The 24439-nt window shown below is 33.1% G+C and overlaps 2 protein-coding genes across 2 annotated transcripts; one reads left to right on the top strand and one right to left on the bottom strand.

The window, feature by feature from the left end:
* Nucleotides 1–1351: 1351 nt before the first annotated feature.
* Nucleotides 1352–7940, top strand: LOC103945115 (multiple RNA-binding domain-containing protein 1). Its single transcript, XM_009355639.3, has 12 exons — nt 1352–1537; nt 1637–2707; nt 3051–3140; nt 3280–3403; nt 3710–4033; nt 4943–5007; nt 5640–5814; nt 6560–6664; nt 6742–6843; nt 6927–7097; nt 7374–7505; nt 7591–7940. Coding segments are annotated over exons 1-12 (2514 nt in total). The 5' UTR covers nt 1352–1535; the 3' UTR covers nt 7744–7940.
* A 2454-nt stretch (nt 7941–10394) lies between these two features.
* On the bottom strand, nt 10395–11948 carry LOC103945117 (transcription factor JUNGBRUNNEN 1). The gene is made up of 3 exons (XM_009355641.3): nt 11697–11948; nt 11205–11506; nt 10395–10917 (listed from the first exon to the last, which is right to left on the bottom strand). Exons 1-3 carry the CDS (start codon nt 11911–11913, stop codon nt 10519–10521), a joined length of 918 nt encoding a protein of 305 aa, XP_009353916.1. The 5' UTR covers nt 11914–11948; the 3' UTR covers nt 10395–10518.
* Between the last annotated feature and the right edge of the window lie 12491 nt (nt 11949–24439).

Genomic DNA, 24439 nt, shown 5'->3' with positions numbered 1-24439 from the left:
CAGTAAAGATGGCTATTACAAAGTAAGGAAAGCTCAAAAAAGGCAGCCCAAAACAAACAAGTAAAAGCACAACCCAACTTAAGAGAAAATACAATGAACATGTCCAAACAAGAGGCCGTCCGTAGTAAATTCTAAACTAAAAACCCTAGATTTGAAATAAGAAAAATGCCACCTCCTCCAAGCACAACGGTTCATAATGTTAGGAGGAAAGGAAATCTGCTTAATTATGATTCCATTCCATGCACAACGGTTCATAAAAAAAACATGCATGATAATTCTTTTTTTTTTGACAAACGATAACGTTAGTGGGTTAAATTGTTAAATGTTAGGAGGAAAGGAAATCTATGGAGATCAACTCGTACCATATTATATAAGCATTATTATTTTTCGCCACTACGGTAAAACGACATCTACGAACATGCATGATTATAGATTGTTGTTATTGATTCCATAATCCTAGAACTAGAGAAATGTAATAAGACTCTCTCACAATAGGACTCTCATAGACTATTTGCAACCTCATGTTTTTTACACCATATTTTATAAAGCTAGCACCAAAATTGTGCCAAAAACGTAAATTGACGGAAAGTTCATTAAAAATCCCACTTTTAAGAAAGTATTCTTAACATTTTCCCATAGAACCAATGCCTTAAATCAACTGAAATCATTTTTGTGGATTGACCAACATGAAACTGAACACCCAAGCAAGAAATTAATGTGACGAAATTATTGTATGAATTCCCATGTGATTGCGAATTAAGTGGTCTACGTAAACAGATGACTAACCTTTTTATATCTCTTAGAAAATGATCCAGATCGCACCGTACGTCATCGGTGACTGCTACTTGCTAAATATCAGCAGCGACCGACTATTCAACTTCAACACTTGTCAACAACACACGTAAGAATTAAAAGAAGAGTATCTCAAATGATAACAAAAACGAGTTTTTATATAATAAATTTGGTGGAGAAAGATTATGAGAGATTAATTTTTCGGTGATAGTCGCGTCGAGGCATATATCTTCTCTTGTGGCAGTGATACCATTACACCCAGAAACCCTTAGCCCGTCCGTTCTCCACCATTTTTATTAATAAATAAAATGGAAAGTAAACGCCACTTACTACGTATTTGTAATATCATTTATACTACTTCTCTAATAAGACATACTAACATCATTACCCTCATTATTTTGTCGATTATGAGCCTTTGGGCTTGGATTTAGTTAAATTTCTTTTAGTCCGATTTGGTTCGGTTTCTTTAGCCCAGCCCAGTATGATTAGGCCCACATCAAATTCTACACAAAACCCTCGTCTTGGCTAAAACCCAATACAAAAAGCCCAAGAGAAAAAACATTTTATTTATTTCTGTAACTCGTCCGAACACTCACCGCCACCGCAGCTCAAGACCCTTAAACCCTGCTCTCTCAACACACTCGATTTCCAGAACCAGACGTCAAAACGGCACCGTCTTTCCTTCCCAAAATTCGACTGAAGAATCTCGTCGTCAGCTCTGCAATTCAAACTTCGTATTGAAGATGTGAGTTCCAATTCACTTTCGCACACTTTCTGTTTGGTTCCCGGGAAAATTTCACTTCGCCTGGTTTCTAACGCACAGCAAGGTTTTTTCAATTTTCAGGTCGAGGATTTGCGTCAAGAATTTGCCCAAGCATGTGAAGGAGGACCGGCTCCGGGAGTTCTTCTCGGCGAAAGGAGAGATTACGGACGCGAAGCTGATGCGGACGAAGGAGGGGAAGAGCCGGCAGTTCGCGTTCATCGGGTTCCGGACGGAGAGGGAAGCTCAGGAGGCCATGAAATACTACGACAGGTCGTTTTTAGATACTTGTAGGATTAGTTGTGAGATTGCGAGGAAGGTTGGGGATCCGGAGATTCCGCGGCCGTGGAGCCGGCATTCGAAGAAGGAAGGGGGAGGGGGTGGAGGCGAGGAGAAGAGCAAGAAGAAGGAGGAGCGCGGTGGTGGAGTGAAAAGCCGGAGTCTTGAGGTGAAAGATGAGAGTGGTGATGTTAAGCTTCAGGAGTTTTTGGAGGTGATGCAGCCGAGGGCTAAGTCGAAATTGTGGGCGAACGATGCAGTGGCGGCTCCTGTGGCTGAGAAAATTGGGAAAAGCAAGAAGGAAGGCGAGGAGAAATCAGGAGCTGAGAACATTGGAAAAACCAAGAAGGATAGTGAGGAGAAATCAGTTCCGGCGGCTATGGAGGAGGTAGAGAAAGGTGTTAAGAAGAATGATAAACGCAATGTAGCTAAGGACGATGTTATTTCGGATATGGATTACTTCAAAAGCAGAGTGAAGACTGAATGGTCAGATTCCGAAAGCAGTGGCTCAGAGGATAATGATGATGATGGTGATGAGGAGGAGGAGGAGGAGAAAGAGTCTCGAAAAGTCAATGCAAAGGAGCAAATTAGAGTTCACGAAGAAAAGGATGGAGAGAAGGGGCCTTCTGAGGATGCTAATGGCCAAGTAATTGACGAGAGCAATCCGTCATCCAATTCGAATGATGAGAATGAAGAAGCTTTCGAGAGTGGTCGTCTTTTTGTTCGTAATCTGCCATTTACAGCAACTGAGGAGGAGCTGGAAGAGGCTTTTAGCAAATTTGGAGATGCACAGGTCCATCTTGTTATTGATAAAGAGACGAATCGTTCCAAGGGATTCGCTTATGTTCTTTACAAGCTTCCAGAATGTGCAGAAAGGTACTCATTTTGCTTCAAAGCTCACATGGTTCAATAACTTAATGATATCATCCATGACAAATATCATGCTATGTAAAACTTGTACTTCTCAAGTTTCATACCATGCCTTGATATGCCAAGGCCCAACTTTTCCAAGTTTTGTGTCCTAACAAATTCAAAAGAAGTAGAATTTTGCTAAAGAACCGTTTCAATTGCCGGTTTATCTAGGTTGAATTTTTTGCGTTCAAGTCTCTTATGTTGGTTATGATGTTTGAGCGAGTGCATGACGTTTTGGTTTGCTAATTCACACATGTTTTCTTAATAAATATCATTGTTGATTCGTCTTTCCTCTCTTTTGGTGAAGGGCATTAGAAGCATTAGATGGTTCAATTTTCCAAGGAAGATTGTTGCATGTTATGCCAGCAAGGCAAAAGAATCCAACTGAGAAGCTAGGGTAAGTAGTTATCCTAAATTGCCTGCTTACCTTAATGTCGCTTTTCTAGGGAATTTTATTGTGACTACTCTTTTATTGGGATTTGTTCTGACTTCGTACTTGCACTCTGTGATTGAATTTGACATTGCTTACCTCATAGGGCTGATGATTCAGCAAGCCAAGCTTCAAAATCTCTTAAGAAACAAAGGGAGGATAAGAGGAAAGCATCTGAAGCTAGTGGTGATACAAGAGCATGGAACAGTTTGTTTATGCACCCTGATACGGTATGTTAAACATAGTTACAAACTCACAGTATTGTATTAACACACACTTTTTCCAGAAACAGGTGGTATCTGAACATGTTTTGATTTTGAGATTGTTCTACCGCCCTCCATACTTCTCATCATTTTAATAATTTCTCTAAAACATGCAAAACCTTAATTGTTTGTTTTTGTCTTGTTTTGACGCTGGAATAGCATCAACTTTTACTGCCGTGCTTTATTGAGTTACTTTCTTTTTGTTTGATGATGCTTCATTTCTTATTTTTGTTTGACAGTGCTTCATTTCTAATTTTATATCATATTAAATAGGTTGTTGAGAACATAGCTCGGAAGTATGGTGTGAGCAAGGGTGATTTGCTTGACCGAGAAGCTGATGATCTTGCTGTACGGATTGCTTTGGGAGAAACTCAAGTGATTGCAGAGACCAAAAAGTCTCTTACAAATGCTGGTATAAATGTGGAATCTTTAGAGAATTTTGCTTCTGGGAAAACTGATGGTGTTAAAAGAAGCAACCATGTTATACTGGTGAAGAACTTGCCTTATGGTTCTACTGATGGTGAACTGGCGAAGATGTTTGGGAAATTTGGGAATTTGGAAAAAGTCGTTCTCCCGCAGACGAAGACATTGGCCTTGGTATGTATTCGTGTGTTCTTTCATCAAAGGCTGTTTCTTAATTTTGATTTAGTTTACAGCAGATGTGCATCTGCTAGGTTGATGTTAAAAACATGTTTACTGTGTTTTCATCTTGTATTTAGGTTCTTGTAAATTATTTTCTGGAAATCATGTTCCTGACTGCTAATTAAAAGGCAGTTAGACTCTCTACCTTTCACATTTCAGTTCAGACATCATTGTAATGATTTGCCTTGCGAATGCATAAATTCATCTACTGTTTTGTCAACGGTTTTTTTAATTCCTTGCCCTACCACCTGATATAAAATTTTTGGCGTTCTGATCAAGGTATTGAAACTTTTCTATGTTCTCTAATATAGTTTTATTTAAGAAAAGAAGGGATGAGCGAGATACAAGAAAAACTGTTTTTGATAGGTATATCAATTTTTAAGTGACCCTACCGTAGTTCAATAGGTGTGAAGTTGTTCACTAATGTGGAGAGTGGACTTTTTGACTTGTAGTCTGATAGTTTCTGGTAGTTTACCAGAGTGTGGAACAAAGCTTGACGATGGTCATTCAGACTAAGGCAATGAAAGTGTGGAAGTGGCACGGTTCTATGAGTCATTAAGATTTTTTGAAATCTGTTTTGACTGGCCATACTTGGCTTGCGTCCATCCTAGATTAGAAGAGATTAGTTTTGTGATGTCTAAGAAAATCGGACACTTTGCTTTTGGTTTCTAATTAGTTGAGTTTTTCAACTCCTCTTTGACACTGGCTGATCAGATGTCTTATTATGTACTTTTATTCTCCCACTCTTTTGATACTGCAGAGGGGAAGAAACTTCTAGATTACTGATCATATTAGTCTACTATGATGTTGTGTTGTTAAAGAGTGATTCTCTACTAATTCTTTTCTTGAATTATTAATGTTCAGGTTGTTTTTCTTGAACCTGCTGATGCTCGAGCAGCTTTTAAGGGTTTAGCATATAAGCGCTACAAGTAAGTGTTGCAAAATATTGTATGTAGGATCCATTTTTCATGTTGTATCCTCTTTGTTGGGGGTTTTGTGTGTTTCTTTTTTTTTTTTTTTTTGGGGGGGGGGGGCGGAGTGGGTGGTGGCTGCTGCCTGCTAATATTCTCATAGTTTTGAAACGAGCTGGTTTTTATTAGCTTCCTTGAGTACAAATAAAAGATACATAGTATAAAAGAGAGTAAAGCAGAGATCTATTGACTTCGATGGCTTACTTATTTTTACTTCTCGTATCTTTGCCCTTGGGTCAGTGACAGAACGAATTCTCAACAAATGTAAAATAAGTCCCGACGAATATAAGGCCTAGAACCATGTCCACAAAAATGAAAATTGAAAAGTACCCTTATCCACTTGGTATCTTTATGCATAAGTATATGGGTTTCTTCTGTAGGATATCTGTTGTGGTACATGATCTATTGTATAAAAGCAGGTGCTTATGTAGAAGAATAAAAATTTGTGTCTTTGTTGAAAATAGTTGCTTGATCATCTCATCTGTTGATATGGGCATTTGTACCAATAGCTGCAATAAATTCTTTTTGTTACTCAGTTACTCAGTTATGTCAGACACTAACCATCCTTTTCCCTATGTACAATGATACAGGGATGGTCCTTTATATTTGGAGTGGGCTCCCGGCAATGTTCTTAGTCCAAGTTCAACAACAGAGAGCATTGAAAAGAACAATGCTGTTGTTGGTGAGCATGATGTCAAAAGGGTTATGTTAGAGCAGTATGTGGGAGGACTAGCAGATGTGGACGCTGATCCAGATAGAGTTGAGGTTGATGTTTGTATGCTTTCTGTTTTCTGTAGTTTTATTTCTTCTTCCTCATTTTTCTACACATCTATTCTTATGACAAACAAATTTGGTGTGCCCACATCTTAACTTCCTAAGTGCAGTTAAAGAATGCTCACAATCCTTTGTACACAATTAGTATTGCTAGGAGACCACCATCTATGGCTGGGTTCCAACTGACCCTACTTAAACGCCTTCAAGTGTTTATTCATGCGAGCTTATAATGCTGCCTTAGTTGATGGCTGTTGTAGCCATCCATAGAGCCTTTTATATACGTGTATATATATGTTGTATACTATAAGTGTATGGTGTATATATGGCTTGTGTAATCTTGTTATTCAATTATTTGATTTTATCATCCAATAGGAACCTATGCAAAGCATTGTTTGTGTTACTGCTACAAGACAAAACTCTCGTTTGTTGATGAGAAATTCTGCAATTTTAATATTGTGCAATTCATCTTCCGTTTAACTGCCATTTAAAGTTCAATAATGTCAAAATTGTGTATTCTTTAGGCATAACTTTTACCGGTTGACGAAACTTAGTTGATTATTCTGTTAGAGATTAAAGCTGGTAACGTTTGGAGGTTTCCTTAGAGCTTTACATTTATGCTGCCATTTCTTGTCTACGTGTGGCTTATTTTTGTTTTCTTTTACATTTTCCTTGTTCTGTTACGTCTTGCCTAGCCAATATAATAATTATTCTGTCTTTGTTGTGTAACATTCTCCAGTCACGATCTCTATATGTGAAGAATCTGAGCTTTAAGACATCAGACGAGAGTTTGAAAAAGCATTTTAGTGGACAAGTGAAGGAGGGAAAACTATTAAGTGTCAAGGTAATAATCAGCTGCCTAGAAGCGGTACTTTTACTTGATAGGTTTTCTTGTCTATATCCTCTTTTCTCTATTTGCAGGTAAAGAAACACTTGAAGAATGGGAAGAATGTTTCAATGGGTTTTGGTTTTCTGGAGTTCGATTCTGTGGAGACGGCCACAAATGTTTGCCGGGATTTACAGGTGAAGCCAGAATCTGGTGAAAATTATTGCATTCGGTATACAATTGTGGAAATTCATTGCAATTAATATTTACCATTTTCTAGGGAACTATTTTGGACGGGCATGCTCTTATTTTGCAACTGTGTCATGCCAAGAAAGATGAAGTGCCTAAAAAGGTTGACAAGGATAAAAGTTCGACAAAATTACTTGTGAAAAATGTAGCTTTTGAGGCCACAGAGAAAGAACTGAGACAGCTATTTAGTCCATTTGGCCAGGTGAGTTACTGAACTTTGATGAGTTACTAGATTCTGGATCGTCTAATATTTTTCGTGCAGATTTTGTGCTTATGACTTGAAGTACGTCATTTCACACCTTGTTTGATTGTATCTACTATAATTCTTAAACAGTAGATTTTAGACAGTTTGTTATCCGTGAACCCTAAGACGATGTTGTTTTAGCCATCACTGTGTTATCCCGTGTCCTTGCTCCCTACAGCAATTTTCCAATGTATTGTCATTCTATAATCGCCTTTAATTTCTTGTTGTATGCAGATTAAAAGTTTACGGTTGCCAATGAAGTTTGGACAGCATAGAGGATTTGCATTTGTAGAGTTCATCACAAAGCAAGAGGCCGAAAATGCTCTTAAAGCGCTTTCGAGCACCCATTTGTACGGTCGCCATCTGGTAAGGCATTGAAAGTAATTTAGACATGTGAATCCTCCTTTATAAAGTAGAAATCAGCTGTATGACTAGTTCCTACGAATTCCAGGTTCTGGAGAGAGCAAAGGAAGGTGAGAGCTTGGAAGAACTACGAGCGCGAACAGCTGCTCAGTTCGCAGACGAGCAAAACGGGGTTTCCAGGAAGAGGAAGCACTTGGCCACCTCGGACGAAGGCAAATTCAAATTTGAGAGAATTGAATGAGATTTCAGTTTGGTATGTACCGTCTGCGTTAGATGATTATCTGAGTTGTTGTTTTCTTTTGTTTTATGGTATAATTAATTTTAATTTTGTTAGGGTAGCCCCAGTTTTGCTTTGATGGGATCATACAAGTTTTGTGTAAATTAACAAATGCTACTCTGATTGCATAAATGTTCAAATTTAATTGGTCATTCACCACACCAAAGATGAACACCCTAATTAACGATCTAGTTGTGGAACAATTTACGTCGGGAAAATCCGCTTTCATGTTATGGAATCTTGTTTATTTGCTATGACGAATTTATGTTACGTATTTTCAGCATGCTGTGTGTCTTTTTATTTGATATAGTTAAAACACTTTATTAATTTAAAAAAGATTTACAAAACTAAAACTGATCATTTTGGCCAACTTATTGTCAAATTTTCCCTAAACTATTTTTTCAGCTAATTTACCCCCTAAACGATATAAAAAGTGGCAATTTTTCACCTTACCTTTGAACTTTTTTTTTTTTTTTTTTTAGTACAACGACATATTTTACACTAAGGGAGAAGGGAAGTTCGACTAAGCTGTACAATTTTTATTATTATTATTTTTTAGTACAGTGATATATTTTATACTAAGGGAGAAGGGGAATTAGACTAAGCCACAATAGGCAACCTAATTTGGGATCGAATCAGTCATTCACGAGATTCGAACTTAAGACCTTTTCCTTACAAGTGAAGAGAAATATCACTAGACCTAGTACTGAGTGGCACCTTACGTTTAAACTTTTAAACTTAAACAGAAATTCTGTTAAGTCTTAAGAGATATTATCTTAACAAGGAGAGAAAATAATTTAATATTAAGCACCAAGATCCTAATTTTTTAAGCACCAAGATCCTAATTTTTAAGTTTTCCTTCCACCCACGTAAGCAGTAGCTAACTAGTAATTGATTAATTTTTGGGGTTATTTTCATAGGGGTACCACGTACTAAGTAACTTGAAAATTGTCAAGGCCCTAATAGAAAATAATTTACATAATTTACGGTTAACATATGTCCATATGAAGAAGGTTCCCTTGTATCTAGGTAATGATCCGTTTCTTAAGCATTAAGACCAGGTCCAAGAACAACCCAGCTCTTAATCAATAATCAATCACATAAAGGCTCGTTTGGAAATGTTTTTCAAATGGTTGAAAACGTTTTTTAGAGAAAATATTTTTGAATTCTATAAGCACTTGGAAGTGCTTTCTGTAAGAAGCACTTCCAAGTACTTTTCCACGATTCACTTGAATTTTTATTAAGAATTGGTTCCAAAAATATTTCCACTAAAAACATTTTTGCTATTTTAAAAACATTTTCAAACGAGTTTGTCAACTATTTGGTTTCGTGTTAAACTAATGATCATGCCAAGGCTGAATGTGAGCATGTGCTTAAGAGCTTTGAGTACAATGGCGATGGCAAGATTTCATTGACTGAGTTCACTGATGCACTCAAAGCAGTCGGCTCTTCTTTGCCGGACCAAGTCCAGCGAATGAAGGAGATCGACAAGGATCGCAATGGCTTCATTTCATTCGAGGAGCTGTTCGATTTCCAACATGCCAACCCTGATTTGATGAAGGAAGTCGTCAAGCGACTGTAACAAAAGAAGATTAATTGTATTATATTTACCCACCATTTCTCTCACAAAAATTTCTCTCGTATATACAAATCGATCTTGAAGGCATGGTGATAAAGTGTGGTGAGTAAAAAAATGACATATAGCACTACTCAAACTTTTTTTATACAACTTAATTCAAACTTTAAATATATAGTACTCATATGAAGAGACTTTTTACTTATCATTCTAGAAGTTCATTAATTTACATATTTATAAGGTTTTTTGGGTTCATTTATATACTACGTATAGCTTTCATGTGTTATTAGCCATAAATTTTCGTTGTCACCTCCACCATTGTATGATGTTGTCAATTCACTCACATAACCCATGTATCTATTTTAATAATATTATAGTCCAAGTCTATAAAAATATCAATCTTGTCCACTAATATTAAGACTTTTGATTGTGATCGTCACTTGGTATATTAATCCATGTGTTATAAAATGATTGATATTTTGTGGACATAAGACATATAAGTTAAGCATAATACTAATGATACATGATACTAGGATTATAACACGTGATTAGTAACACTACAGTTAGGATACATTTTTAGTTGCGTGTGATGTATCTTCCTTTAATTTCCATATACCATTTATAATGAAATATAGTTTTAAAGTAAATATCTCGTGGTTTTGTGGCTGCTGATGAATAAAAGGAGTCAATAGCCTACGTGGCTACGTAGCTTTTGGCCGCCAAGTAAGATTGAAATTTCATCTAGCTAGAACGAATGTAGTCAAACTAGTACAAGATAGTGATCGAGTTATGCTACAAATCCACACAACTAGTCAAATAATAGATTGCACGTTATCCCATACTATTATTGCTGCTCCCCCTATGTCCCAAATTATCAAAAATTAATAATAATAGACAGAAACTTTGACTTCAATTACATGTTAATTAATTATTTGTGCCCGCGAGTTTTCATTTATTCTCTGAAGAAACAAGAAGAGGAGGCTTATTTTGTCAAACTACTACAATTTCTTTTAATAAATCGACTGATAGAAACTTAAAAGAAAGGAACTGTGATAATATATGTTATTCATGCAGAGAAAAGCATTAACATCAAACGGTGAAAAAAAAGTCCCGCATGCTTTGTGGGCGTGTCTATTGCCCTAACTATGTTACTAGCTACCTACCTAGCTATAACTAAATAGAAGTGATGGATTTAGAACACAGTCGACCATTGGTCTGAGCTCATCCCAGTTTCCGTTCGATGTTAACATCTCATATTCATTTGGACTATTCGGAAAGCTTATGTAAGAGTATGGATCGATTACTTCGTCTTTCAAGCTCAGCTGGTCTCGGAAGAACGGGTTCCCTTCATAAATATGATCATTATGGACAAGAGGACTCCTCTCAGATTGATCCTTAGCAGCCAAAGCACCAAAAGTTGTATCTGACTCAGAACTGCATGTTTTAGAACTCGAGTCAGCCACACTTTGTTTGGGATTCAAGGTTGTCTTATGCCAATTTGATGTATACTTTCCACTCGAAGTATTATTGCGCTTCATAATCCGGCAAAGTGTCCAAACTTCCTGCAATCATATGAATATAATTAATTAGTAATCATATAACATCTTTATAGTGAATAACAAAAACTTTTCAATGGACAAAAGCAATTTTCAAGATATTATATTGTTAAAAATATTTTCTCAATTAGGTCGTTTTCGGTGGTTAAAAAAAAATATTATGTCGTTTTAAATGTGTAATCTAATTCAGAGTCTGATTATTAGTGGATGCCAAACATCGAGTAAGAAATGTACAACTAGGAATATTGAATATATAATACTACAAATCGCTATTTAAGATGAATTAATCTTACAGCTTCTTGAGTACTGTTTTTGATGCCAGAGGTATCATTGCTTGAATTAGCTGAAAGACGAAACTCGTGCATCATCCAATCGGTTTTGGTGCCTTTTCCAGCGCTCCCTCTGTAGTAAACTAGGGATTTCTTCAAGCCAATGCAGCTGTGAAAGTCCCCAACCGAATATACAGGTTTATCAATACCAGTGGCTTTCCAAAACCCAGACTTTGTCACCCTATTAGGTCTTATGCTATTTTTGTATTTCTGTCCCCTTCTGCAAAAGAAGTACCACTCCTTGTCCCCAACACTACCGCTAGCTTCTGCATTAACAAATGGAGAAACAAAATTTGAGTAAACACAAAAAATAATACGTAATTTCACTGTACGTACGAATCGATTAATTTTCTGCATGCATGCTTTACTCACAAGTTGTATCTACATAAAATCATGAACAGATACGTTGGAAACAATTTGAAGTAGTTAGAAACTGAAGGAGATAAAGAAGCATACTTGGAAGATCCCAAGGGTCATATTTGTAAATATCGATATGCTTGATTAGGTCAAAACGAATGGGTTTGTTCTCCACCTTCCTACGAAGGTAAAACCTCACAAGCTCTTCATCTGTAGGATGAAAGCGAAACCCAGGAAGCATATTTGCATCTTGATCCTTATGAATCATGTTATTTGAATCACAAGTACTCATCATCTTCTGATTTACCACCTCCATTTCTCTTTAGCTTCTTTCTCTTGGTGTATTCTGATGATCCATTTATATATTGGAGGATTTATAGCATCCTTCATAGTGTGAAGAGATTGATTTGGTCAAAGTCGCGTGTATTGACTGACAAACATATATTGAAATTGTCACTTTTGGTTGGGAGGCAAAAGGTTAAGAAGTGAGGGGATAATATCATGACTGTCTTTAATTAGGGTCAGATGTTTGGACTTAGAGACAAAGACAATTATAAAAAATTGTGTCGTATTGGATTGAAAATGATTCCTATGTTAGAATAATGATAGAGAGATTAAATTTGTACATAAAATTTTGTAAGTTAAATTACTTGAAAATTGATGATTGAATTATTACTTAAACGTTGATAAACATGCTTATTTTTTATTGGTGACACATCATTTAGTTTGCAAAATAAGTCTACAAATTTAATCTTCCTTGCATTACTTCCTTTATTAATAGGCAATTAATAGAGGAACATTTGACTAAATTTACAATTTAAAACAAATTGGGGCAATTATGTAGGAAAAATTGGTATCCGGTTCCTAGTTTCTAATGTTTATTGACTAAAACCTTATCAGTTTTTAGATTTTGATCAAAGTCCCTAGTATTAATATATTAATGAATTATGATGAGTAGATTTTATATTATTTTGGTTAATATTTTGGAAGAATTTTGATATTTTGAATTGTATTTTCATTATAGTACTTTCGACTTTCTCTGGAGCAAAATATGACCAAACGGACCAATTTTGGAGTAATTCCAGTTGGAGGACGTTCGTCAATTAGTTAGTTTAATCGTATCAAAATATCATATTTTTCCACCAAGCAGTGATATTTTGGCGAATAAATAAAGGAGCGATGAGCGGTGTTGGAATAGTGACATTTTGTGCTTGACTTGTGTTTTTGGAGCCCAAGATGACCTCGGATGGGTTTGTGGCTTTCTGGAGATTGCGAGGAGATTTGAGGTTAAAACGTGGCTGGACAGTTTATGTGCAGTTTATCCTAACTTAATTAGGACTTTATGTTTTAATGGGTTCTTTAGAGAAAGATCCTTGAAACTCCTATTTTCCAAACAAAAAGCCATCTAGTATTAAATATTCAAATAAAATCCAAGTTTCAAATAGACTACCATATAGACAAATATGTAACCAATTATTACAAAATATTTACAACTTATGCCACAAAATCCTAAATATGTCAATAAATATGATTACTCACCCTAATTATAGCAATTAACCCCATATGGAAATTTTACCTTTCTTGTATCACAAATATTAGTAACACACACACACACGCACACACACACAAAAGAACCAATTAATATTCTTTTATGTTGTAGGCAAATTATTTTATTACATACATTAGACATTTTTTATTTGTTATTATATTTGCGTGTTAAAAATAATTTATCTATATTTATATGTAAAATATAGGTAAATTAATTTTAAATCAAATAACATTTATTTTGTAGTAAATTAAAATAGTAGTTACATTATTTTGGTAAAGTTAAACATTGCCTAAATTATTTCGTAAGTGATAAACCAAGAAAAACTGACACATCCTGACCAAAATCAAGGCGTGCTGGCCTGGGTCGGGATGTGACAAAAATTATCTCCATCAAAATAAAACAGTAGATACATTATTCTTTTAAAAAATTAAACAATAATAAGGTAAATTATATTGTAAGTACATTATGTTTGTAAAAAAAAAATGGAAAATTGAAATTCATAAACAAAAAGTAGTAGATATACTATTTTTTTAATCAAATTTCCTTTATTTGTAGGTGAATTATTTGCAAGCATTATTATGTATATTGGGTACATTTTATTACTAATATGTATGTGTGCAATAATTTACCTATATTATTATGTAAAGTATAGATAAATTTATTTTGAACCAAATAACATGCTTTATCTTATAGGTAAATTATTTTGCATGTATTTTTACATATACTAGGCAAATTTTAGTACTAATACATATGTCCAAATAACTTACCTATATTTTTTTATGTAAAAGTCATACTATAGTGTCCCTTTCAAATTTTCATTTGGTAAGAAAATGACAAGATTAAATTAAAAAAAAATCTAATTATATGCAAATTTGAAAAACAATTACTAAGTCTTAAGGAAAGTATAACATTAGTGCTTTTTTTTCATTAATCCCACCCTTCAAATCTGCATAGAATTAAATGTATTCATTAAAACTGTAATTAGGGGTATTTTAGGCATATGAAAAATGCAAAATGTATAAAGGCAAACAAAATTAATTAATTTACTTATGTGGAGCCTAGTCATGGGTTTTATTCAAGTAAAAAAATTATGTCGGGTTTTATGTAAAGAAACTTAAGTTTTAGGGGCTAAAGTCATATTTTCAGTATATTTTATTATTAGTTAGCATCCTAGTTTATGGCTGTGCTTTTTGGTGCTCAGGGATTGTGCGGCTGGCTTTTTTTGCTGATATTTAGGGTTTTAGTCAGCCCTAGTTTATGGCTACGCTTATTATTATTCAACTTTGGAGACAAAAAGTAATTGCTAGGGTTCTTGGAGATTTTCTAGTTTTAAGGTGTTTTCATTCCTTTTATTCCAATAATATTTTCTATGATTTTCATTATGAATATGCATAACTAATTCCTTTTGCTAGCATGAAGCTTTAAGCCTTAGCATGAATATGTAATTTTTATTTAATTGCTTATGATTGATTGCATGCATACTTTGAATTATTAAACACCGTGATTAATACTATCTAATTATCTTAATGCCTGATCATCATTAGAATCTTTAGAAAAGTAATTTGATGCAATTTTGGTCTTAATGTTCCCTAAAATTGGTGCTGGCTTCTTGTGATTAATAATTGTAATTTCACTTAAGATGAACATCACGTCTTAAGGGTTGCATAGTTTTTCAAAGGGTTTTCATAAAGTATAATGAGTTTCTTATCACATCTTGGCCCGAGCCCCCACCACAAACCGGGCCCGACTTCACTGTAGCACAATATTGTCCGCTTTGGGTCTCGACCACGCCCTCATGGTTTTGTTTCTGGGAACTCACACGTGAATTTCACAGTGGGTCACCCATCCTGGGATTGCTCTCGCACGCTACTCACTTAACTTCGAAGTTCCTACGGAACCCAAAGCCAGTGGGCTCCCAAAAGGCCTCGTGCTAGGTAGGGATGGGAATATACATATAAGGCTTACAGGATCCACTCCCCTGGGCGATATGGGATGTTACAATCCACCCCCCTTAGGGGCCCGACGTCCTCGTCAGCACACCACGACCAGGGTTAAGCTCTGATACCAAATTGTCACATCCTAGCCTGGGCCCCACCACATCCCAGAACCGACTCCACTATAGCATGATATTATCCGCTTTGGGCCCTGACCACGCCCTCACGGTTTTGTTTCTGGGAACTCACACGAGAACTTCCCAGTGGGTCATCCATCATGGGATTACTCTCGTGCGCTACTCGCTTAACTTCGAAGTTCCGATGGAACCCAAAGCCAGTGAGCTCCCAAAAGACCTCGTGCTATGTAGGGATGAGAATATACATATAAGGCTTACAGGATCCACTCCCCTGGGCGATGTGGGATGTTACACTCTCATGTGGAAAACCTAACCTTCAAAGTGGCATGTGTAGATCATAAGTAATTGGTAAAATTTCATAGGATTGCTAGGTGATGGTGGATCCCTAGTGCTTTCTTTAATTTGATTTCTACAAATCTGTTTCCTTTTTCTTCATCTTTAATATTGCATAGTAGTTTCCCTTATTAATTAAATTCATTTTATTAAATTAGGTCATAAAAATCAATCATCTCAACTTTCTACTTTACAATAATTAATTGGAATTTGATTTGCTTCAATTTATTTAATAATCCATGTGGAGAACGACCTTGCGAGAACTGTTTATACTACAATATCCTTGTCATTCTTGCAAGTATTATAGGAGTTTTTAGCCCGTTTGTGTGTTTGGTAAATTTCCTATCAAATTACATGTAAGTTACATAATTTTTATCTAATTCTTTTAGAGTTTAATACTCACACCCTTATTAAACTCCTAATTAATTTTCAATTCAAACATTTCCAAAATATAAAAAATAAAACTAGAATAAGTTTGTACAATCTTATATGTACCCATTCTTAAAGGGAAGTGTTATTAGCACTCCAAAAATCTCATTCTACACTCCTCACAAGTGTATTTTTCTTTCCTAATATAGAAAGTTTGGAGTGTAGAATAAGATTTTTGGAGTGTTAATAACAATTCCCTTCTTAAATATACCAATTTGTTATATGAACCTTTTTTGTGTTTTTGAAAAATGTACCCATATTTTGGTACAATAATTTTTTGGTTAGTTTTGATGAATGTACCTATGTGTGTAAATTTATATATATATATATATATATATATATATATATATTGGAGAGTATAGTTCATTTTTAATATTTTAATCCCATAAATTATGGGTTTTATTTAAAATCTCATTAATATAAATAATTATAAATTTATTTGTAATTTAAAAATATAATAAATACAATAACCTACATAGAAATACATTATATTAATGTCAGTGACTTCAATAAAAAACTAAAAACTACAAAGGTTTCAATCAAATAACATTGATAATTAGGGACTGCATCCAAAGTGTCTATTGTTTAAACCTCAAACCTGTGTTTTTCTTCCTATGTGAGAATGTAAAACTGGTTTTCTGTTACTAAGTCAAATTTTCAGGGCAGCTATGTGTCATGCAATGTATCAGCATTTGTAATACTGTCTGTTAATAAATAGGTCAAAGTCATTAATACATGATGTCGATGACTTGGTGTGTGTATTTAAAGACGTTTTATTTCAAAATGTGGTTTAACGATTAGAATTGTTTAGTTTTTAAATTCTCTTTTTAGATTAATTCATACAAAAATTGGCTTCCTTGTTGGCATTTTCATTTCTCACTCTTAGAGTCTTATGCAATTTTTCATAATTAAACTATTATTGACACTCTACAAACGTTATTATGCCACTCTGAAAAAAGAAAAGGGAACAAAAAAGATGTGTGTAAATGCTACTTATATTTGTTTGCAAAATACGATTCCCTTTCCCAGTATTGTTAAGTCTCAATCTTTATGCATGTAATTCATGTCATTTTCATCACCTCATGTTAGTGGCTTAGCCAAGATTTTATAATAAGGAGTTAGGAGGGCCAACCTAATTTTAAATGTAGAATCTTACACATCAATAATAATAAGGGAGTTTTAACAAAAAGCCCACGGTACTGTTCACTTTAACGAAAAACCACATTTTTACACTAAAAAGTCAAACCTGGTACTATTCACTTTATCCTTTATTTTGTCCTTATCATTAAAATTCAAAGTTTTCAAGCCATTTTCATTAGTTTTCCTTAATAATAATAATAATAATTATGAATAATACAAGTTTGATATTTACAACCTAATCGTGTTATCATTCCAAAATCATTTGATACATGATAATAATACTAATGCTACATAGAACCAATTTTTTTAATACAAGTATAACCAAAATTATATCAAGGAAAGATATTGAAAAGATAAAACAAACAATAAGAGAATTAAATACTTATCTAAATTTATCTGAAAAAACTCAAACAAATTCAAGACACACATGTGAATCAATTAAAAAACTTGAGGCAAGGAATGAAGTGACATGCACCTGTAAACCTAAGTGTCCTGAGTCTCAGGATCCCTTAATGAAGAAAGTTGATATTTCACAATAAAACCAATTGGTAATATGGAGTGTAACCCAACCTTGTATAAGTCATTGCAAAGTTTATCCTTTCATCAATGTGAGACTCTTTTACCTTCACATTCTCACACGTCCCCTCACGTGTCCTTGCAAGGTTTCTCTTTTCATCAATGTAAGACTCTTTTACCTTCATATTCTCACATGCCTCCTCACGTGTGGCGAATTTTTAAGCCAAACGCGTAAACAACACAAATGGGATGACGTGGAGTGCATGTAGTGGTTGGGGCTTCACATGTGGGCTAACCTACTCTGATACCATGAAGAAATTTAGTGTTCCATATAAAACTTGGCAATACGGGGAGTAATCTAACCTCTTTTAAGTCCTTGCAATACTTCACCTTTCACTAATGTGAGACTCTTTTCCTTTTACATTCTCACACTTAAGCACATATAATATAATATTAGATTACGTTTAATGGACAAATATGAAAAAATTTGGATGTCACATATAAGACATATTTTCAAAGCGGTGAGAAGGATAAAGTGGCCCTTGTGCACCTTAATTGGCTCCACTGGCGCCTCATGCAGTCGTGTTGCATTCATGTTTAAATTGGTTGCAAAGAGTTCGAAGGGAAGATGAACTTAAGCTACAACCCTTAATTATATATGTTAAAGCTCTCATTGGGTTCCATGTTAAGTTATTTACTCTCGTCTCTCATTCATACGTAAAACCGAAGATTAAAAACTTTCATCCGGAAAAACTTGATTACTATCTTTACAAAAAGGTCAAACTTTTCGATACATTTTAGTGACTTTTAATCTAAACGTCCCTTGATTACTTCTTGTGAAATCATACAGATATTGAATTTGCATGCCAATTGTTAGGTGGCGGCCAGTCCTTCTCCCGCGGCAGGCCATGATTGTTTGACTGGGCTCGTGTTCGCGGATTATTTGTCTGATCAATTGTGTATGTACAGACAAGCAAAAGCTCAAATTCAAATGACAAGAATGGTCAACATATCAGAAAAAATAAAGGGGTTTTTTAACATTAGTCAGGTAAAAGATTAAAATTTTAGAAAAATCAGGTCCTACATTACATATTCAATTTAATTCTTTGAAGTGTATTTTTATCAAAATTTATATTCAATTTTGTTATTTAATGTGTATTTTTATTTAATCTCTCCACATTAAATTTTAATGTTATTAATATGCACATATTTAGTTCTTTAATTATAAATGAACATAAATGAGAAAATATTAAAAGAAATTTGTGATACAAAAATATATAAATACATAAGTGTACAGAAGTGATTGTGCCAAAATATATAAAATTCACTTTTTTTATACCGAAATATTTGTACCTACATGATTGTACCGAAATATATTATAATGAACCTAAATGTATGTACCAAAATGTATTATATTGTATTAATGTACCTAAATGTCAATACCGAAATATAATATATTGAATTAATGTACCTAAAAGTCAATACTCAAATGTGTGTACCAAAAAGTACATACCGAAATGCATTATATGAATTAATGTACCTATATGTTTGTATCGATAGATATACCAAAATTTTCAAACGTACTATTAATGTACCTAAATGAAGAACATACAAAATTATTATTGGAATATATATTATAAAAAAATTAGTTGTCTAAATATAAACATTAAAATATATTATGATGAATAAAATGAAAATTAAATTTAAATGTAATTTATACATTAAAATAGGAATAAAAAGATAAATAAAACATCAAAATATAACTAATAAATGAGACGATTAAATGTACTAGAGACTAAAATTAGATTTTAATCTTACACAAGGTTATAATCTAAAACTCATCTTTTTAAAGGATTAAAATCAAGTTTTCTATTTTATTTATCTTTTTATTTTTATTTTAATGTATCAATTACATTTAAATTTAATTTTTATTTCATTCATCATAATATATTTTAATGTCTACATTTGGGTAACTAATTCTTTTATAATATATATTCTGATAACAATTTTGTATGTTCTTCATTTAGGTACATTAATATATTTGAATATTTCGGTATATCCATCGGTACAAACATGTAGTTACATTGATTCAATATAATGTATTTCGTTACGTACATTTTGGTACACACATTTGAGTATTGACTTTTAGGTACATTAATTCAATATATTATATTTCGGTAAATACATTTAGATACGTACATTTTGGTACATACATTTCAGTATTGATATTTATGTACATACATTTCGGTATTGAGATTTAGGTATGTACATTTTGGTACATACATTTCGGTATTGATATTTACGTACATTAATTCAATATAATACATTTCGGTACATGCATTTAGGTTCATTATAATATATTTCGGTACAATCATGTAGGTACAAATATTTCGGTACAAAAAAATCAATTTTATATATTTTTGTATCACAAATGTCTTTTAATATTTTCTCATTTACGTTCATTTATAGTTAAAAATAAATAAATATGTGCATATTAATAAAATTAAAATTTAATATGGAGAGATTAAATAAAAATACACATTAAATAACAAAAATTGAATGTAAATTTTGATAAAAGCACTCTTCAAGGGATTAAATTGAATATTTAATCTAGCACCAGGTTTTTTTTTTTTTAATTTTAATCTTAATCTTTTGCAAGGACTAATGTTCAAAAACCCCTAAATAAAACATCAAAATATAACTAATAAATGATATGATTAAATGTACTAGGGACTAAAATTGGATTTTAATCTTACACAAAGTTAATTAAAGTCTAAAACTCATTTTTTTTTAAGAATTAAAATGAAGTTTTCTAAAAAAAAAAACCCAACTGAATCAGTTTTGGTTTCAAGGGTTTGGAAACCTAGCCCAATATAAAACACGGTTAAAACGACGTGGTTTATGTAGTTGTCAACCCTAAGTCTATCGAGTTATCAGGTGCCTGTATCGATCTGCTGAGCTCTAGTCTCACTGCTGCTCTCACTGAAACCGAAACCATTCAAGTAAATCTAGTAATCAAATAAGGCACTAAACTTTTCAACCAAAACTTTTCAACCATACAATTGTTTAATAATCAAAGGTTGCTAATTGTTTTTAAAAATATTGAAATATTGAAATATTTATTTCAGAAAAGAAAAAAAACCAAACCAAACTGAAGTCAAATTTTCAGTTTCGACAAAAAACCCAACAGAATGGAACCGAACTCACCCCTAGCAAAAAGAAAATTTTCTCTTTTTTTCTTTATTTTTTTTATTTTTTTGCAAGCATATAAATTAAATAAACCATTTTTTTTCTTTTATACAGAATGTTAAAAATTCCACATTGGAAAGTTGATAAACAAATTCCAAAATATGGTTCCACTCATAATTACACAGTGACTTTTTAGGATAAAATTCCTTTTGTGTTGGACTACATCTAGCAAGTAGTTAAGTTAGAAGTAATATCGATGTTAAATCATTGTGCATACGTCTCTCTGAAATGTTGATACAAAATCTTTTGAGAACTTATTTTGTATTGTCATAGTGCAAACGTTTAAAGAATTCATATAGGAGTTAATCAACTTGATCAATAGTCCATGTTCATGTTCATGGTATACGTGTAAGTACACATATATATGTTTATATATGATCGGTTGACAAAGTCGAGGCTTCTAAAGTACTTGTCTTCTTCTTCTTTTTTTTTTTTTTTTTTTTTTTTTGGTTGGTTTTAGGCACGAGGAAAATTAACCCTGAATATTTTATCATCCACGTCAAGCTAAGGAAAATTAAACTTTTTTATGTTGTTCTTTCTAGATTACTGGAAATTTATATAATATAGTTAGTCCAGTGCCAAGTCTTTCTATGTTGGCTAAAAAGAAAAGGAAAGAAATGATGACACTCTACGACTAACTAGGAGGAATGGGAGTGGGGGTTTGATACTGGAAAATAATTTTAAACCAAGATAAATGCTAATGAAATTTTCTTTAATTGAAACTCTTTATAAATTCTTTGTAAACTTGTATTTTTTTGTTAAAATATAATATATTGTGCCAAATTATAAGGTGATTACAGAAAGTCTAAAGAGTCATTTTTAAGAGAGTTCTTTTGATATTTCTCCCAGATCAATATCAATGAAATTGATGGTATGAGCATAAAGGGTAAAGCTAAAAGTCAGATTACGAAACTAAAGTTCATCTCATCGGAACCGGATCCCTTTCTGTCCGTCTCCTTAGCAAATCACACGGGCTATTGAAATTTGATCCAACGGTTGTAATTATTATAACTTTTAGAAGAACTTTCTTTTTATAATTTCAACAATCCAAATCCTTTACATCCGGTTCCCATCTCATCATCTGTAAAAACAGGACAGCAAAAATCTTTGTCAGTCCGCGAGAATTAAGACAGTTTTAATAATAAGATAAGAAGATTCAAAGTCACTTCCCTTCCCGAGAGTCAGGGTGTGATCAATGACGGCATGAGATGAGACTTTTCCCTCTTTTATAAAAAAAATTATCTTCAATCATCAAAAGATGAGTGTGAATTTGATGTCGAAATCAAGGATCGCACATCGCTAAATTTTTATTTTTATTCTTTTAAAAGCTACAAATTAGATTTTCTACGTATTTTTAAGCCACATATCTGTTTGTTGTATTCAATTATGCACCTAAGGAGATTAATAAGATTTTAATATAAATAGTGGCAATTATATATCTTGATGTGTAAGTATAAATTTGAGACAGATATAAATTTGTTACCTTCACCGTAAATATTGTATAACATTAGAATTCTGTATTATAGGTAATGTTATGTTCATGTACCATTGAAAACGTAACATGCAATAATCAAAACATACAATTTTATAAATACATGCATAATCAGGTTCTTTAAGTAAAGAGATTTACATTTTGTTTTTAAACTTTAACGATCCAAATTGTTTATTTGCTACGTCTCGACTCATAGATCAGTTTTACGAAAATTCAATTTAACTTGAAATCATTCCTCATTTAACTCTAACGATGAAATTTAAATATTTCTTATAACATAATATTCATCAAATCTTTGAACTCCATCAGATGCCTTAAATATTAGCAGTTTGACTAATATTTTGTAAGGATGACCTATAAAGCGCAACTTCAAAAAATAGGCAGATTGGATCGTTGAAGTTCGATGTATTGTGGACCTCATAATTAATTGCTACCTAAAAAAAAAATAGATAGGACCAAAAATAGAAAAATTGTAACCAAAACTATTAAACTATTATTGACTCATCACTAAAATAGAAAGCTCTGTTTTTCAAAAAAAAAAGAAAAAAAAAAGAAATTAAGTCTGTTTATGAGGAAGAATGGTCAAAATTCTAAATTTGACTTCAGGGTTTCATTTTTCTATTTTCCAAATGGAAAGGGAAATGGAGAAAAGATAGAGAAGCCAATCCTTTTAGTCAAAGGTATCAGTTTTTCTCACTATGCTGATCATCTTATTTCTAATCGTTAGACGAATTTAAATTTTGAGATACGTGGAGTGAATATACATAAATTTTAAAATTTAAACTTATTTAACAGTAATAAATAAGGTGGTAAGTATCATCATCACTTAAGGGTGATGAGCAAAAATATTTCTCTTACTGAAATGCTTATTCATTCAATACAACAGAACCCTTGTCTTCCTCGCATAGTTGAGCTTTGAAACACCTTTGTCGCCGCCATCACTGGCGGAGGCACATGAGGATTAGAGTAGTCCTAGGCGTACCCTAATTTTAAAAAACAAGATTAGTATTATACTTATTTATTGCTTTGCAACCCTTCTCAGAATCTCAACACTTAACACAAAAATCCAATCATTTATCTATCTTTTCATCCAAATCTCATCCCAAAATTAAGTATAATATATCAAATAGTCATTATCACGAACCAATGACATTAAATTAAAACCCATTATTCACTTTTAATTAAAAAAATTGTCTTTCACTTATGCACTAGCAGAGCTATTCCCCCTATTCTTCTTGAATTTCATATAGGTAGCCATTCCAAATCCCAAATTTATTGAATAAAGAACAATAGGGTTTGTGAAACTCCATTATTCTCTATAAAATATTTGTTTCTATTCTATCCTACCACTTCCTTGAGTTTTAGGGTTTGCAAAATTTTTAGTAATGTTCTCTATTGAGTTTAATAATACTTCAAGTAGTATAGATGACATCATGCAATGGTTTCAAAATATGAAACTCATCGAGAATAATTATAATTACTATAAATAGATAAAATTATCTATGCATATGTTAATTTTGACTACTTAATTATTTCGATATATGTTATGATGTTTTGCATTAGTAAGTTTATAATCACTATTGGTTTAGTTTTCTTCTATACTTGTCTGAGGCCCCTCCTCACAATAAATCCTTGCTCCGCCATTGGCCGCACTTGGGCTAAACCCTAAACTTGTAACATATAAGTAGGTCTGTCCTCATTCTGCTTCTAACTTTTTCTACGTAACACAGTTAGAACCGATTTTGGTGATCTAAAAGTACTTTTACTTATTAAAAGCACTTTCAAACATACGATTTTTCTAGGTATAACATTCTTAGCAAAATTCCATAACCAAATACATACATGATCAAATGTATGACCTAGACTATCAGAGTCATCTGGTGATGATCGTTCCTATTATCCATTTTGTGGATTTTTCATCTGTGACATTTAGCTCAAGTCATTATCGCCTTGGCATAAACCTGGGAGCTGGAGTTAAACGGTTCATATTAAATGCGATGTTTAACATTATTAGTATCGATGAAAATATTGATATGTATATTTGGAGAAATATCGACGGATAT

Source organism: the organism of the source record quoted next, unplaced genomic scaffold, assembly GCF_019419815.1.
Source record: "Pyrus x bretschneideri cultivar Hongxiangsu unplaced genomic scaffold, Pyrus_bretschneideri_v1 Contig7, whole genome shotgun sequence".
Taxonomy (NCBI): domain Eukaryota; kingdom Viridiplantae; phylum Streptophyta; class Magnoliopsida; order Rosales; family Rosaceae; genus Pyrus; species Pyrus x bretschneideri.
This window is presented reverse-complemented; position numbering and strand designations above follow the sequence as displayed.

What these genes read in the sequence shown, in the direction of transcription:
- LOC103945115 (XM_009355639.3), top strand. An exon ending in TGTTTATGCACCCTGATACG is followed by an intron (nt 3,404 to 3,709) that starts GTATGTTAAACA and finishes CATATTAAATAG; the next exon opens with GTTGTTGAGAACATAGCTCG. An exon ending in TTAGCATATAAGCGCTACAA is followed by an intron (nt 5,008 to 5,639) that starts GTAAGTGTTGCA and finishes ACAATGATACAG; the next exon opens with GGATGGTCCTTTATATTTGG.
- LOC103945117 (XM_009355641.3), bottom strand. Translation starts at nt 11,913, where the DNA reads ATGGAGGTGGTAAATCAGAAGATGATGAGTACTTGTGATTCAAATAAC. An exon ending in TGACCCTTGGGATCTTCCAA is followed by an intron (nt 11,507 to 11,696) that starts GTATGCTTCTTT and finishes TTGTTAATGCAG; the next exon opens with AAGCTAGCGGTAGTGTTGGG. An exon ending in AAAACAGTACTCAAGAAGCT is followed by an intron (nt 10,918 to 11,204) that starts GTAAGATTAATT and finishes ATATGATTGCAG; the next exon opens with GAAGTTTGGACACTTTGCCG.